We start from the raw sequence: 13,740 nt of genomic DNA, 5'->3' as shown, positions 1-13,740 counted from the left end.
ACATAACACTGAAGAGTGTGGGAAGCGACTGCTTCATACCCCGCACTTTTTAAGTTAGGTAGCATAAGAGTATGTAGGAACATTGGAGAGCTTATGGGTGCAAAAGTATAATGGGGGCCAGGGGAGAGACAATATATGCAATTTGCTATTCTCCTCACTGTCATTGCCAATAGAACTGATCCATGCTGAGCTGGACTCTTTACTTGTTCCTGTAATAAATGCTATTCTTCTTTCTCACTGTTTCTTTCCTGGTTGTGGAGTCTGAAGACAGGAGAAGGTGGGAGTGCCTGAGAATCAAGTTGCAGAGCACTGAATTAGGACTGTTATTAATTTACTGATGACTTCTGCAGATTACATGAGGCATTTAGAGTCAGTTGTTATTGTGACAGATTTCAGCAAGAGTAGGCAGATGCATGACTTGAGGTCACGTTGATGACTGTGGTACACTGGAAACAGGCAACTCTCATTAAAGTCACCTGGCTGTGATCCTGGCAAGAGTGAATGCCTAGAAGCACCTAAGGCACCTGTCAGTATGTGCTGCACAATGATCCTGCTGTTTGGAATGGTGCGTTTCACAGCACGTCTGGGTGAGGAGAGGTTTTACTAGCCAGAAGGAGGATACCTTTTTACCTAAGTTTTTAAGAGAAATTTGCAACAGAAGCTGTAGCCAGGCGTAGAGCAGCTTTTCTGCACCTGTGTCTCTCCAGGTGGCAGTAGCAAAGCTTCCAGCTTGCCCACTGGTATTTAACACTCAGGTGATGTCCTGTCTGCTATCACTCTATGAGGCAGCTGTGTTTATCTTAAAGGGGTCCGTGTCCCTCAAGTGCCTTATGCTAAACTCTTGCATCTGTTAACACAGAAGAGGGGTTTAAAAGAGAAGAGCTACCAAATAAATAAACAAAACAATAAAATAATTGTACATACATTAACTATGCCTAGCACTTTGGTAGATAAATACAAATGATATTTGCAACAGGCACCAAAAGTACAACAGAAGAAAGTGCTTTCAGTTTCTCCAATACAGTCTAAAACAAAACAAAAAGACTCAAACCTGCTTCTAAAATTTTGGTTAAAAAGCAATTCTTAACAGAAACTGCATTTCAATCACTGTTAAGCTTGATATATTTTTAATTCTGGAACATTGGATGAAATCTAATTTTGTTAAAGACGCACCACATAAATTCTATCTTGTAACCTAGAGCTCTGTCCTTATGTGGAGAATATCAAGTTTATGATATTTCTGACCCTTCACATAATACTTACCTCATTTTGAAAATTTTCTGTCACTGATATTTGAGTGATATTTCAAGTAGTCTGTGAATAAGTACTTTAGAGACCCTTGCAAAGAGATGTGTGTCTTTGCAAAAGATATCTGGGATAGTTGTTCTTATAAACATAAGGGAGTGTGCAGACTGTTAGATTTAGAGAAAATTGAAATTTGTTTATTTGGAATCTGTCCACGCATTTATGTGAGTAAGTTTGATCTGCATTTGTCTGGATGTGATAAATTCTCTTACTTAACCAAATGGCAGTTTAAAGAACGACAGTGTGGTGTGCAGTTAATTTTGACAGTGATTAAATAGATTATTTATAGTAACTGTTTTTTTTTTCCTTAAGCTCTGGGTACAAATAATTACTGAAATAAAAAGCAAAAGCTATTCCAGCCTCTTCATACTCAGTTCTTGGGCTGGAAGTGTACAGAGCAAGGTGGGATTTTTCTCACTTAGCCAAATTTCTAGGCAGCCGGAGGGACATAATCCTGAAGGTTTAGACTTGTTCAGTGGCCAGTGGAGAGTAAAAAGAACTTGCGAGAGGGATTCAACCCACCTACTTTAGACATATAGAGACTGAATTGATCTCTGGTTATGCCCCAGCCTGTCCCCATCAAGTTAGAGGCGTCTTTGACATTGCTTTAGACCAAGACAATCTGAAAGACTGCTGCTTTTAGACAACTAAAGTTGGTGAAGTGAGTCCACTATTCAGCAGATTATCTTGCCTTTCCTGACAAACCTCTTCCCAGCTGACTTTAGACAAGTTACTATAAGCTGGCAGATGCTTAGTTATATCTCTTGTTCTGAAGTGTAGACATTACAATATTCCCTTTCTTATGTGGTATTGTTGAGGTAATTTAATCTTCATAATTATTACAGAGAATGTAGAAGTATTTCTTACAGACACATTTTTAAAGTTTTGTTTTCTTTTGTATTTGCAGAATCCCATTCCTTCAGATGCAAGAACAGGAGAAAAGACTCGATTGATGTTAAGTCAATAACATCTCAAAGCAGTGACGGTAAGAAAATAGAAAGCTACGAAAAGGAAGGTTAGAAATAAAGAATGTAATTGCCCTAGGCAATAGAAATGCAGAATGAAAGAGGAGCCAGACAGATTTGCAGCTGATTAAGCAGAGATTTCTCTAATTTCTTGTACCTTCTTAAAAATCTCTTTAGTCTGAATTGTAAATCATTGCCCCATCATGAGCATCCACGTAGATGCATGGCAGTGCATGGTGCCTTTATAGAGTGGAGCAGTTTGCTGGTCATATGTTGGTGCTTGTTTTGATTGTGTGTGTGTATGTGTATATTTTAAAGAGCATATGGTGAAGCGCTAGTTCCACCTGTATTGAAAAGCTGCAGCTGGTGCTCCAAAAATATTATTTCAATTTCATTAGCCAGTGGGACATGAAGGAATCTATTTCTATTGGTTACCTGAGAACAGTAGTTCTGCTCCTGCTCCCATTTGTGACTGGCTGCCAGGTTGGGATGGTGGTGGCAGAGATTGCTTTTTGGCCAGGGATATAGTGCTCACAGGGAGCAAGGATGGGTTTCAGCAGAGCAGCTGCCATCGCTGGGGTGAGATGGGCAGGCAGTGGCACAGGAGAAGCCATGGCAAGCAGGGATCTGCTTCCAAATAAATGGAGAATGGCACATGCTGGGCATGAAGGAGCAGGGATGAGTAAAGGTTGGGTAGAAAAACTGTCAGTGGAAGTGGGAGGTGGCTGCAAAGGAGATAGATACCACTGTAAGAAATAAAATAGTAAAGTGAAGAGTGGGAGAGGGGGAGATAGAGGCGAAATGGGAGACAAGCCTGGATATTATTGTGCTGTTCCCTAATGGCAGTTTGGCACACTCTGAAAGGCATCACACAGTTTACACTCTGCAGCATGTTCACATTGCTCTTTTTAATGGCAGCCCCAAGTCTGCAGACCCGCCGGTACTCTTCGATGGCAAGGATCCACTCAATGACTATAGAAGCTCCTATCACGAAGGTGAGTCCTGAGCATTGCTTGCTTCACAAACTCGGAGTTTAGAGTTGCTCTTATAGGGAAACACGTGATTAATAGCAGTATTTACAACCAAGAGATTTATATAGGCTGCACCTTATAACTCACACAATAATTAAAATTGGTCATGTTTTTCCTTTTTACTTCCAACTTAATGCATCTCATTCCTAGCCACAGGCACCAGGAGGAAGGATGGCCTTGCTGTGTTTGTTCAGCTATGCTGCTTGTGGCAGGAAGAGGCCCCTACTCTGTTGGGCTGTGCTAGTGCAGGAGGACATGCACTTCCAGCAGTCTCTACTATTACCCATTCCACATCCTGCCATCTACTTTCCAGTGCTTGTTCTTCTCCACATGTTTTATCCAAATTCTGCTGTTTCAAACCAGCTGCTCACTCAAACTCCCACCCTCATGTCCTTTTTCCATTCTCCCTATTTTCCTCTCTCGTCGTATCAAGCCTTTTGCCTCTAAGCACAAATCTGTCTGATAGAGCAACTGGTTCCTTTCTTTTTCCTTCACCCCTAATATCTTCACATACCTGCAGGGAGGTCTGTCGATGTTACAAACAGTAGTTGGGTAGCTAGGAATCAAAGCACAAATTTACATTTTCATGGTTGTACTCAAAGGGTTGGGGGGAGTTACATAGGATTTGTTAAATGGAAAGTAGCGTAACCTAAAGATTTTGCCAATAGTAAGATTTTCCAAAAAAATAAAAGTGGCCTTCGCTTTTTGTCACCCATCTCCTTAATCTGCTTTCAGGTTATTAATATAATTAATGCTGCCCAGGAAAACAGCCCCATCACAGTAGCTGAGGCCTTGGACAGAGTTCTGGAAATCTTGCGCACAACAGAACTTTACTCCCCACAGCTAGGTACCAAAGATGAAGATCCTCACACAAGTGATCTTGTTGGAGGTCTGATGACTGTGAGTAAAGATTAAGTCACTCTACCAGTGTCCTGCATCACTGTTCAGTGATTTTCTGGGCTACAAGTTCACAAGCAATGGGAGAGAGGTTGCAGTTCATCATAATTTCACTGCTTAATGTTTTGGCCTCTCTACCAACTGTAAGCACCAAGGCATAGTAGGGTATGTTATGGGAATGTCTTAGTCCACTAGTTGCTTTCATCCTCAATATAAGTGAACATGGATACTATGAGAAACTAAACCTGCTTTGTCTGAAGGAATTACTTTTTAGATGATGCAGTAGAGAGATACCCAATAAATAGCTGACAACAGTAAAAATGACTTTTACTTTTATCAGGCTCTAACTTTAGTTTCCTGGCATCAGCAACACTGCCTTACCAAGAGAGGCTGTTAGATTTTATCATAGATTGCCTTGTTTTTTTCCTTGCCAAAATAATAGAAAGAAAATGAAAAATAAATTGTATTGGTTAATATGAATGATGATGTCCTGCACATACCAACAAAAGGAGCAAGGTACAGCACCTGTACAGTACCCTGTACACAATATCAGATTTCTTGTCTAGAGTCCAGATGAAAGCAGTTATCACTTCTGTCAAACTTGCCAAATCAGAGAACTTAGAGCTGGAATTTACAATCTTCTTGTTGAGTTGTTCTGTCTGTGAGGGGGGAGACCTCAAAATGCAGTATTAGAAGCCATGTGCTCAGTACCCAGTGCCTAGAGAGAAAATGCCTGTCGTGTGCAGCTACGCAGGTGTCCGTGTCTGTCTAAAACTCACATCTTGGTTGTTTCAGGATGGCCTGAGAAGACTGTCAGGAAACGAGTACGTGTTTTCTAAGAGTAAGCTGTTGCTTTAAACTTCCCTTTACTGGTGTTACTTAATTTGAAGAGGATAATGCCGATAATTTGCAGGGTGGCATAAATCTTTGGAAATGATTGTCTAAGTGATTGTAGAACGAGTGCTGGACTGTGTCTATTTTGGAGTTAAAGCAAGTTGAAATCATTAAAATAACATATTTAAAAGTGCAGAAAGCCAAACTGAAAAATAGCCAAATTCCCACCAAAGGGATGATCAATTTGTTTGTTCTTTTTGGTATATGCCCAAATAACATGAACTGTAGGTACTATAGACTTTTTCCATCTAGATATTGTCTTAAAAAACAAAGAGTTGTTTTCTAAATTGAATTCTAATTGTGAAATAAAATCCAGAAGTGTTGTAATTTGCATTCCATTTCAACAGATATGAACCTGAGCCATAGTCACCTTTCAGTGCCAATTACCATCAATGATGTTCCACCTTGTATCACCCAGCTCCTGGATAATGAAGAAAGCTGGGACTTCAATATTTTTGAATTAGAGGCTGTTACAAACAAAAGGTACTGGATCCCTCTTCCTGGGTGCCTGTAATAGGGTTCTGTGGCAGAAGGTGCTTTGGTCTGGGAGAACTGAAGCGAGATACAGCAAACGTGTGAGAGCATCTTCCTTTTATGTGTGTGTGCCTTGGTGTGTTGATATTGATTGTCCTGCTTAGCAAGCCCGGCACGGTGGTCAGGTGCTGAAGGCTGTTGTCTTTCCTGACAGCTCCTACAGTAGCCCTTCAGACTTGCTTCCTGCTCAGTTTAGACTGTCTGTACCCACCATCCCTCTGGGTGACGCTGTTCAGCCTGGGCTGGTGTTGCTACGTTCTAGATGTTCCACAGGTGCCCCTTTCCCTGCGCCCACACGAACGGACGGGCTGGAGATCATGAGCTGCTCGCTTCATCCCCCGTGATTTAAGCAGCTCTGGGCAGCTGTGGCTTTGATGACAGCTTGACAGTTGGGGTGGGGGACAAACCAGTTAAAAGGCTGAGAAAGCCTGAGATTTTGTAGTCTGCAATGAAAGGAGGTGGTGAAGGTGGTGAAAGTGGTGCTTCTGTCTCATGTCTCTATTACCCTTTTTGTCCATGACAGACCCTTATCTGATCTGTAGAAAGAAATCCAGTCCTGCTAATGCAGGAACAGAGTACAAGAAAGTTCCTCAATTCTCAGAGCTTCTGCAAGAAATATCAGTATACTTGGTGTATTACCAGCTTTAAATTTCCAGGGGTTAGGAGTATGGACTCCATAAAGTCACAATGTTGACACTTTGTCATTTCTGCGAAACATGATAATAATGTCTGCAGTGATGGCAAATCATAATAATTTGTAATTTTGTCTGACTTCTTTAGAGGTTACGAATGTTTGAGAAAAAGATGTGAGTTTTTTTCCATTCTTTTTTTTTTTTCCAATAGTGTGTTTAGAAGTTATCCTGAAGAGGAATGTTATGCATTTAAGATGATGTTGATCTATCTGTTGAAAAATATCCTTTAAAGCTTTATGTTTTATGGTGATATTGTTTTCTTCTATTCTATTGTTTTCTAGGCCATTAATTTATTTGGGCCTAAAAGTTTTTGCTCGGTTTGGGGTGGCTGAGTTTTTAAACTGCTCAGAAGCGACACTACGAGCCTGGCTGCAGATGATTGAAGCCAACTACCACTCCTCCAACTCCTACCACAACTCCACGCACGCAGCAGATGTCCTGCATGCTACGGCCTTCTTCCTTGGCAAGGAGAGAGTTAAGGTACAACCACAGCCTGGGAGTCCTTTGCACAAGGATTTTGGTGTGTTTGCCCAGGTGCCAGCCTGAACACCTGCAGCTATGATATATGTGGTATTCCCATCTTACATTTGGCGTCCAAAAGTCAGGCATTTATTTAAATGCTCAGTTTCTCTAGAGAGCCTGTTCTTGTGGGGAATTATACCTGAAACTGGAAACAGTAGGAAAAAAAATGCTCCTTTTTTATCTTTTGACCACTGACTGTCAGTTCCTTAAAAAGCTTTGCAAAGGGCACAAGTTCTGTAGAAAATCGAGTCCCTTTGGGGCAGATGCACCAAGTGGAAGGACAGCGGCACGGCTGAGGATGGCGGGGGGCTGGAGTAAAACTCATCTTGGTGCGCAGTGAGTGGCAAATGACTGCAGAGAGGCAGGATCCCAGCACTTGACCTTACCTGTGGGTACATGGAAATGATTAGATTTTATTATGCTTCCCTTCTTTTCTTTTCTTTTTTCATTTCCCCTTCCCTTCCCTTCCCTTCCCTTCCCTTCCCTTCCCTTCCCTTCCCTTCCCTTCCCTTCCCTTCCCTTCCCTTCCCTTCCCTTCCCTTCCCTTCCCTTCTCTCTTTTTTGACACATGATGATTTTTCTCTCTCCTGTAGGGAAGCCTGGATCACTTGGATGAGGTGGCCGCGCTAATAGCTGCCACCATTCACGATGTTGACCACCCTGGACGGACCAACTCCTTCCTGTGCAACGCGGGCAGCGAATTAGCCGTCCTGTACAATGACACCGCGGTGCTGGAGAGCCACCACACAGCGCTGGCGTTCCAGCTCACAGCTAAAGACAGCAAATGTAACATTTTCAAGAATATTGATAGGTGGGTCTGCTGGAGAAGGAAAGGGGTAGGCAGGTCTGTGGATTATCTCTTTGGGGATTTCATCTGATGTGGATTGAGAGCTATTTTCCAGTAACGAAGATGCTGTTTGAATAGGCACACTAATATGCAACCTTTCCAGAATCCTATGCAGACAGTAGTTTTCAAAAGTCTTTTTTTTTTTTCCATGCTCTGCGTTTTGTAGCATTGTGTGTTTTACATTGCTTGGGGGCATATACAGATGCTTTTATGGGTTGCAGTGGCCCAGCCCAACTAGAAGCCTCAAGGCTGCGCCTGATGCGCTGCCCTCACAGCGCGGGAGCCGGGCAGCGGCTCTGGGGACACGTCTGTCTGTCACTCTGGGGACACGTCTGACTGTCACTCTGGGGACACGTCTGTCACTCAGGCCGCGGGCGCGGGCGCGGGGCCGCGCGTGGCCCTGCTGCGCTGGCGCTGCTGCGGCCGTGCGGAGCGGGGGAGATGCAGCCTCCCCCTGCTCCTGCGCGTGCCCCGGCCTGGGAGTTCTCCTCGGGTGCAGGGTGGGAGGGAAGGGAGCCCAGGCTGGACGCTAACAGCTCGCGGGTTTATCCACCCCACCAGCGATGTTGTCTAAAGTAAAAAATGGAGCCTTAAGCAGAGTTCAAAGCTAACATGCAGTGCAATGGAAATAAGTTGGGGCCATTCCTGGAGAAATTACCCTAGTATTACAGTACTTCAAAATAGAATTGCAGCTTTAATTGACCTTAGGGAATTGCTTCTCATTAGGTAAAAATAACAGAATAAAGGCAGTACAGGAATTCAGGGCTACTGATCTAGTCCTCCAGCCCCAGGTTGTTCTTAAAATTTAAGGTAGCTGCTCGTGTGGCTGCAGCCCCCACATTTGTGGTGCTTTCTGGAAGGGGACAAGGAAAGGGCAGTTCTGTCTGGCAAGATTGTGAGCAAGAAATATTTTTCTTTTCTAGAAATCACTATCGGACATTGCGCCAAGCCATTATTGATATGGTTTTGGCAACAGAGATGACAAAGCACTTTGAGCACGTAAACAAATTTGTGAACAGCATCAACAAGCCCATGGCATCTGAAGAGAGCAGCTCCCATGTAAGTGCCCGCCTTGGGGTGTTTTGGTGAGGTTTTCCAAGACAGCCTGAAGTGTCATTTTCATTCATGTGGTATTGACTGTTGTATGTCCAAGACTATTGGATTTTTGACCTTATGCCTCAAAACATGAGAGAATGCTGTAGTTTTCCAATGTTTTCCATAACTGGCTGTGCTAATCGAAAGCCCTGTTTCAAAGCTGTCGGCATTCACAAAAGCTGGAGGTCGATGCTCTCACGTGGGGGAGCCCTGGGCTTGCTGCCACGCTGGCGCCTGCAGGGCCTGTGCGCTGGGCTCCCCGCGCGGCCCCGCGCAGGGACGCAGCCCGGTGCTCCTGGCCCACGGCAGGGCCGCTCCAACGGCGCCAAAGGGCGCTTCCTCCTCCCAGTGCTCGCCCTGCCGCTGCCTAAGCCAGGGCTGGGGCTAAGCCAGGACGGCAGGTCCCGCTTTAGCTCCACGCGAGCAGAAAAGACACGGGGGCCGTGTCGGCAGGCCCCTTCTGCAGAAGGAGCCTCTCGCAGGTACGTGCTGGTGCAGCGGAGCCCAGCTTGCTCTGAGCCTCTCTGTGTCTTTTCGTGTTCTTCGAGGTGGCGCGGGGCAGCCTGGCTGCTTGTGCAGCAGCTCGTTTCTCTCTGATAGTTCAGACATGATCTGAATTGTTCCCCTGCCTCTCCCACTTTAAACGTCTTTGTTTCCAAAATGGTCCTATAGGACTTGGATGCACAACCGCAATGTTCTCAAGCTCTGAACATATTTCTGGTAATGGAAATCTCACTTTCATCCCAATACTGCATTTGCGCCAGGAGTTGCTGAGGCGCATTTAAGTGTTCTCCACATATGCCCCCAAAATCAGCATATTTAAGCTGTAGAAAGCATTTTCATCGATTCACTTTATTTTACCACTTTATAGCAGAAGTTATTTTAAAAAATGTGCAAGAGTTGGAGAGCAATAAAACTGGAGCACGAAGCTATTCATATTACAGACTTTTTTTTCCCTAGTAGCAGTTTGTTCTCTTCCTCATTGTTAATGATGCCTCTTCCTATTTTTGATCTTGAGCAGCAGTTAAGAGGCAGCTCTAATTCGGCAGCTCTTTGCTGCGCTACCCATGCTGAAAAAAATTAACTGTTAAACATAAAGTTAGAAGATTAATGCCTCAATTGGCAAGAGTCAGTGCAAAATATCTCCCCATAAACCACAAAGGCATTAATTTAGCAGTGGCGGTAAAAAGTATTTATGTGCAATTTTTGATTCAGAGTTGAACTTAGCAGCCAGGGGAAGCCATAATTACACAAATATATTATTTTGAAAATAGTATTAGTGCCATAGTGAGCCAAGGCGGAGACTCTTTATTACTCAATAAGGAATGTAATATACCTGTGCCCTTCTGAGCTGTTCAAGATCCAGAAGATGGTGCCACAGCAGACTGGCAGCAAATCCGCCAGCTCCTGCGCCCGCTCTCTGGAGCAATCACTAAGCCATCCTGTACTTTGCTGCACCTCTGCTTTTCCAGCTGTGCAGCTTGTAGCTTAGCCAAGATGCACCTAAGGCCAAAGAAAAGTGTTCAGGCCTGCACGCAAAATCCAGCACCCAAAAGCCCCTGTGGGAGCGAGCGCAGCCGGGGACACGCGCGCAGCCAGGGCGCCCTCCCGAGCGCGGCCGTGCTCGTTGGAGCGACGCAGCTCCTGGCGGGGCCACCAACCCTCAAAACCCCCTGTCTGTTACAGAGCGAGGGCAGCGACTGCGAATGTACAGCCAGCATCAAAAACTTCCCAGATAACCAGACGTTGATCAAGCGCATGATGATTAAATGTGCAGATGTGGCAAATCCCTGTCGCCCGCTAGAGCTATGTATTGAATGGGCAGGAAGGATTTCTGAGGAATATTTTGCACAGGTATGTGTATTTTTTTCACTAGGAAAATGCATGTCAGGTACTCTGCTACACACACGACATCTACCTGGCCATGTTTTGAAGTCCAAACATGCTTTTCTTCCCCACTCAGAACTGGCCTCTCATTTTCATGCAGATTTTACTGCAGTCACTCAAAACTGGTTTAAGTTTACCCTGAAGTTTGCAGTATCAAATGATGGAAAGGAGGTTTTACAATTTCAACTTTGTGTGGCCAAACAAAATTATTTGACTAATATTCATCAGTTTAATTGGCTACAGTTCAATCTTGTCACTGCTACAGGCTCTAGTCCCAATACCATCCCCAAAGAGCACGAGGGAGGATCCTCTCTGTGCCCCATGACCCCGGTCTCCTGTAAGTCGGCACCCGAGCTCTGCTCACGGCAGGCAGATCTGGCCATCCAGCACTGCAGACACACAGGCCATGTTTATTTCTTAGTATTCACTTTCTCTAGCACAAATGCACTAATTTCCTAAAATTAGAACCCTTTCAGTTCTTTGAACATCTGGTAGATTTTTAGTGTCTTTCCTTCTAATGTGGGAATTAGCAGCTACGACTGTAGCCCCAAGTCCAGAAAATTGGGGCATGCCTACTGTCCAAATTTAGACTGCAGAGGCAACCTCATTACTGAAAACAGCAGTAGAAGGGGCCTAGAACATGCCTGAATTTCATTTTAATCCTAGTGACTACATCCTCTGTGTATGGGATCCCTTTCTGGGTAAAATGCACACAGCTCCCTGCTTAGGTTTTCTCTCCCTAGCACTCAAGGTATTATGAGCTCACTTTAACTTGGCTTGGTCTTTGGTGTGAATCTGTCAGCAGCAACATGAGGTGCTTAGAACTGTCCTGCTCTTCATTCACCTCATCTGGTAATTTTGGACACTACTCTGGTGCCCAAACTTGGACTGCTGAGCTGACTGGCTCTGCCCCATACAGAGCGCAAAAAAAAAAAAAAAAAAAAATCAACCTGCTGCCCTTTGTGGGCACAGAGTTAAAGGTCATGGTCTGACTTCCATTAATCTTATAGAAGACAACAAACAGGGCGAGTAGTGACAGCAACGTCCCTCTTACTAAGATAAATGTTTTGGAACAACCACCAGAGGGGGAGGAGAGCTCACATCTGTCCTCTGCTAAAGGGATGCAAAACCCTATTGTCCCTCTCAGCTACTGTGGCCTAAGGACCAGCTTGGTTTGGTGTCTCGCTGCATCCAGGAGCACTCCTGGCACCACCCTCATGAAGTATCTGTGCAAGGGAGGAATTTCCATTCCTGCTCCAGAATAGGGCACCTGAAACTACGGCAGCTCCCTCGTGAGGTCTGAGTTTTTTTCTCAGATCTCCTCCTGGTCCTGAGCCATTCACCTAAGCCTTTTGCTGTTATAGGGTGAAAGCCAGCAGAGCTCTAGAGGCTAACAGGAGTTTTGTTTTCTTAGACCGACGAAGAGAAAAGACAGGGTCTGCCTGTTGTAATGCCAGTATTTGATAGAAACACCTGCAGCATACCCAAGTCTCAGATTTCCTTCATTGACTATTTTATAACAGATATGTTCGATGCATGGGATGGTAAGTAGTTCTGCTTTTTTCTTCCTGGCTCTGGGACAGAAATTTCTATAACATAAAATTAATCATTGCAAGTTGGTGTTTAGTCCATTTTTCTCAAGGGCAGGAATTGTAAAACTAAGCACTCAATATGTGTCACGGAAACTGAGCAGGCTGGGAGGCTGGTTTCACTGTGACTTACCACATGTTCTATGTAAAGAAGGAAGGAGCAGTGGCTTAAAACTAAGTTTCACCCGTTTTCTTCCTTTAACAAGTACTTTTTTGAACAACAGAAAAATGAATTACGGTGGTGTTGTGTTAGAAGACGTCATAGTCACCATGCTTTAAGAAAGGGATTTGTTTAAAAAGGAACAGAGCAAAAAGGAATGTAATTTTCCCTTTTAGCATTAACTGGCAACTGAAAGAGCAGAAAAGATGAGAAAAATGTGGATTTCAGACCCAGGCAAGGTTACACAGTTGTTCTGCCCATTCTCTATGTAACCAGTACCACCGTTTCCCCCTGTTCATTTCAGCATTTGCACATCTGCCTGTTCTGATGCAGCACTTGGCTAACAACTATAAACACTGGAAAACATTAGATGAGTTGAAGTGCAAGAGTCTCAGGCTTCCAACAGAAAACAACTGATATTAAGACAAGAAAAACAGACCTTTTGATCTACCAGTCTCACTGTGATCACTGACTAACTTGGCTACAGGAGGAATGGTGTTTTCCTTTCAAGTGAATTAAAGACTGCAGCAAGAAGGAAATACTTTATTCATCACTTTTAAGCTTGTTAAATTCTACATCAAAGATGTTTTCATAAAGGGTATATAATCCAGAGGTGGGTAAGAGCTCTCTGGAATTGTCATTTACTGGCAGAAAGGGTACTTTCACAGCTAATTTTTACTACTGAATAGGCATTAGTCAAATCTTGTAACTGTATTCACTAACACTTCACACAGCAGTTTCCCAAGTGGAGGAGTAATCTGTCCACCAGTAGAATACGAATAGGTTGACTAAAAAAAAAAGCATAAAAAACTCCCATTTACCTAACATAAATTTGTTCCACCTCTGTATATCTTTGGTCCATAGTTCTAAAGAGAATATGCACAGCAGATGTCAAGAAATCAGATACTTTTTAAAGTGCACCATACTTTTTATGACAGAGGCAAAACAAAAATCTGCCAAAGCACCACCTGTTCTCTCTTTTTCATACAGCACCTTCATATTAGAAATCAAATTAACTTACATAATGGAAGAAAATAAACATATTCCATATAATTGGTGGCATCTGTATTTTTATCTGCCTTCTTAAGAGATGTTACTGCGCAAAGTTTTGTCAGATTTTTCATATAAACTATTGTGGCAATGAATTGATCAACATCTTTTTTTATAAAGCAGTGTTTATACACATGGTCATCAGTTTTATTCAAAATAAATTTTATGACAAGGCCATGTATTGTGCTTCTTATAGTAGGACCCTGTAGCTTTTTAAAAAGTGTTTCCAGGTTATAAATTATATAACAGCATTATAATTTCTACTGCTTTTC

General features: G+C 43.5%; 1 protein-coding gene across 1 annotated transcript in view; it reads left to right on the top strand.

Moving 5' to 3' along the window:
* Positions 1-13,124, top strand: part of PDE8B (phosphodiesterase 8B) — a 62,230-nt gene extending 49,106 nt beyond the window's left edge. Inside the window, exons 12-22 of the mRNA XM_088521396.1 lie at positions 2,213-2,290; positions 3,189-3,265; positions 4,037-4,201; positions 4,994-5,039; positions 5,440-5,575; positions 6,600-6,798; positions 7,434-7,651; positions 8,611-8,746; positions 10,469-10,636; positions 12,084-12,213; positions 12,723-13,124. Coding sequence (XP_088377522.1) covers positions 2,213-2,290; positions 3,189-3,265; positions 4,037-4,201; positions 4,994-5,039; positions 5,440-5,575; positions 6,600-6,798; positions 7,434-7,651; positions 8,611-8,746; positions 10,469-10,636; positions 12,084-12,213; positions 12,723-12,835 — 1,466 coding nt within the window. The 3' untranslated portion in view covers positions 12,836-13,124. The remainder of the gene's footprint in view (positions 1-2,212; positions 2,291-3,188; positions 3,266-4,036; positions 4,202-4,993; positions 5,040-5,439; positions 5,576-6,599; positions 6,799-7,433; positions 7,652-8,610; positions 8,747-10,468; positions 10,637-12,083; positions 12,214-12,722) is intronic.
* Positions 13,125-13,740: the final 616 nt, after the last annotated feature.

The sequence above is a fragment of the Tinamus guttatus genome, unplaced genomic scaffold (genome assembly GCF_059628265.1).
Source record: "Tinamus guttatus ecotype Peru unplaced genomic scaffold, ASM5962826v1 Tinamus_guttatus_pri_ptg000121l, whole genome shotgun sequence".
NCBI lineage: Eukaryota > Metazoa > Chordata > Aves > Tinamiformes > Tinamidae > Tinamus > Tinamus guttatus.
The sequence above is the reverse complement of the archived record's forward strand: the minus strand, read 5'-3'. Positions and strand labels throughout refer to the sequence as shown.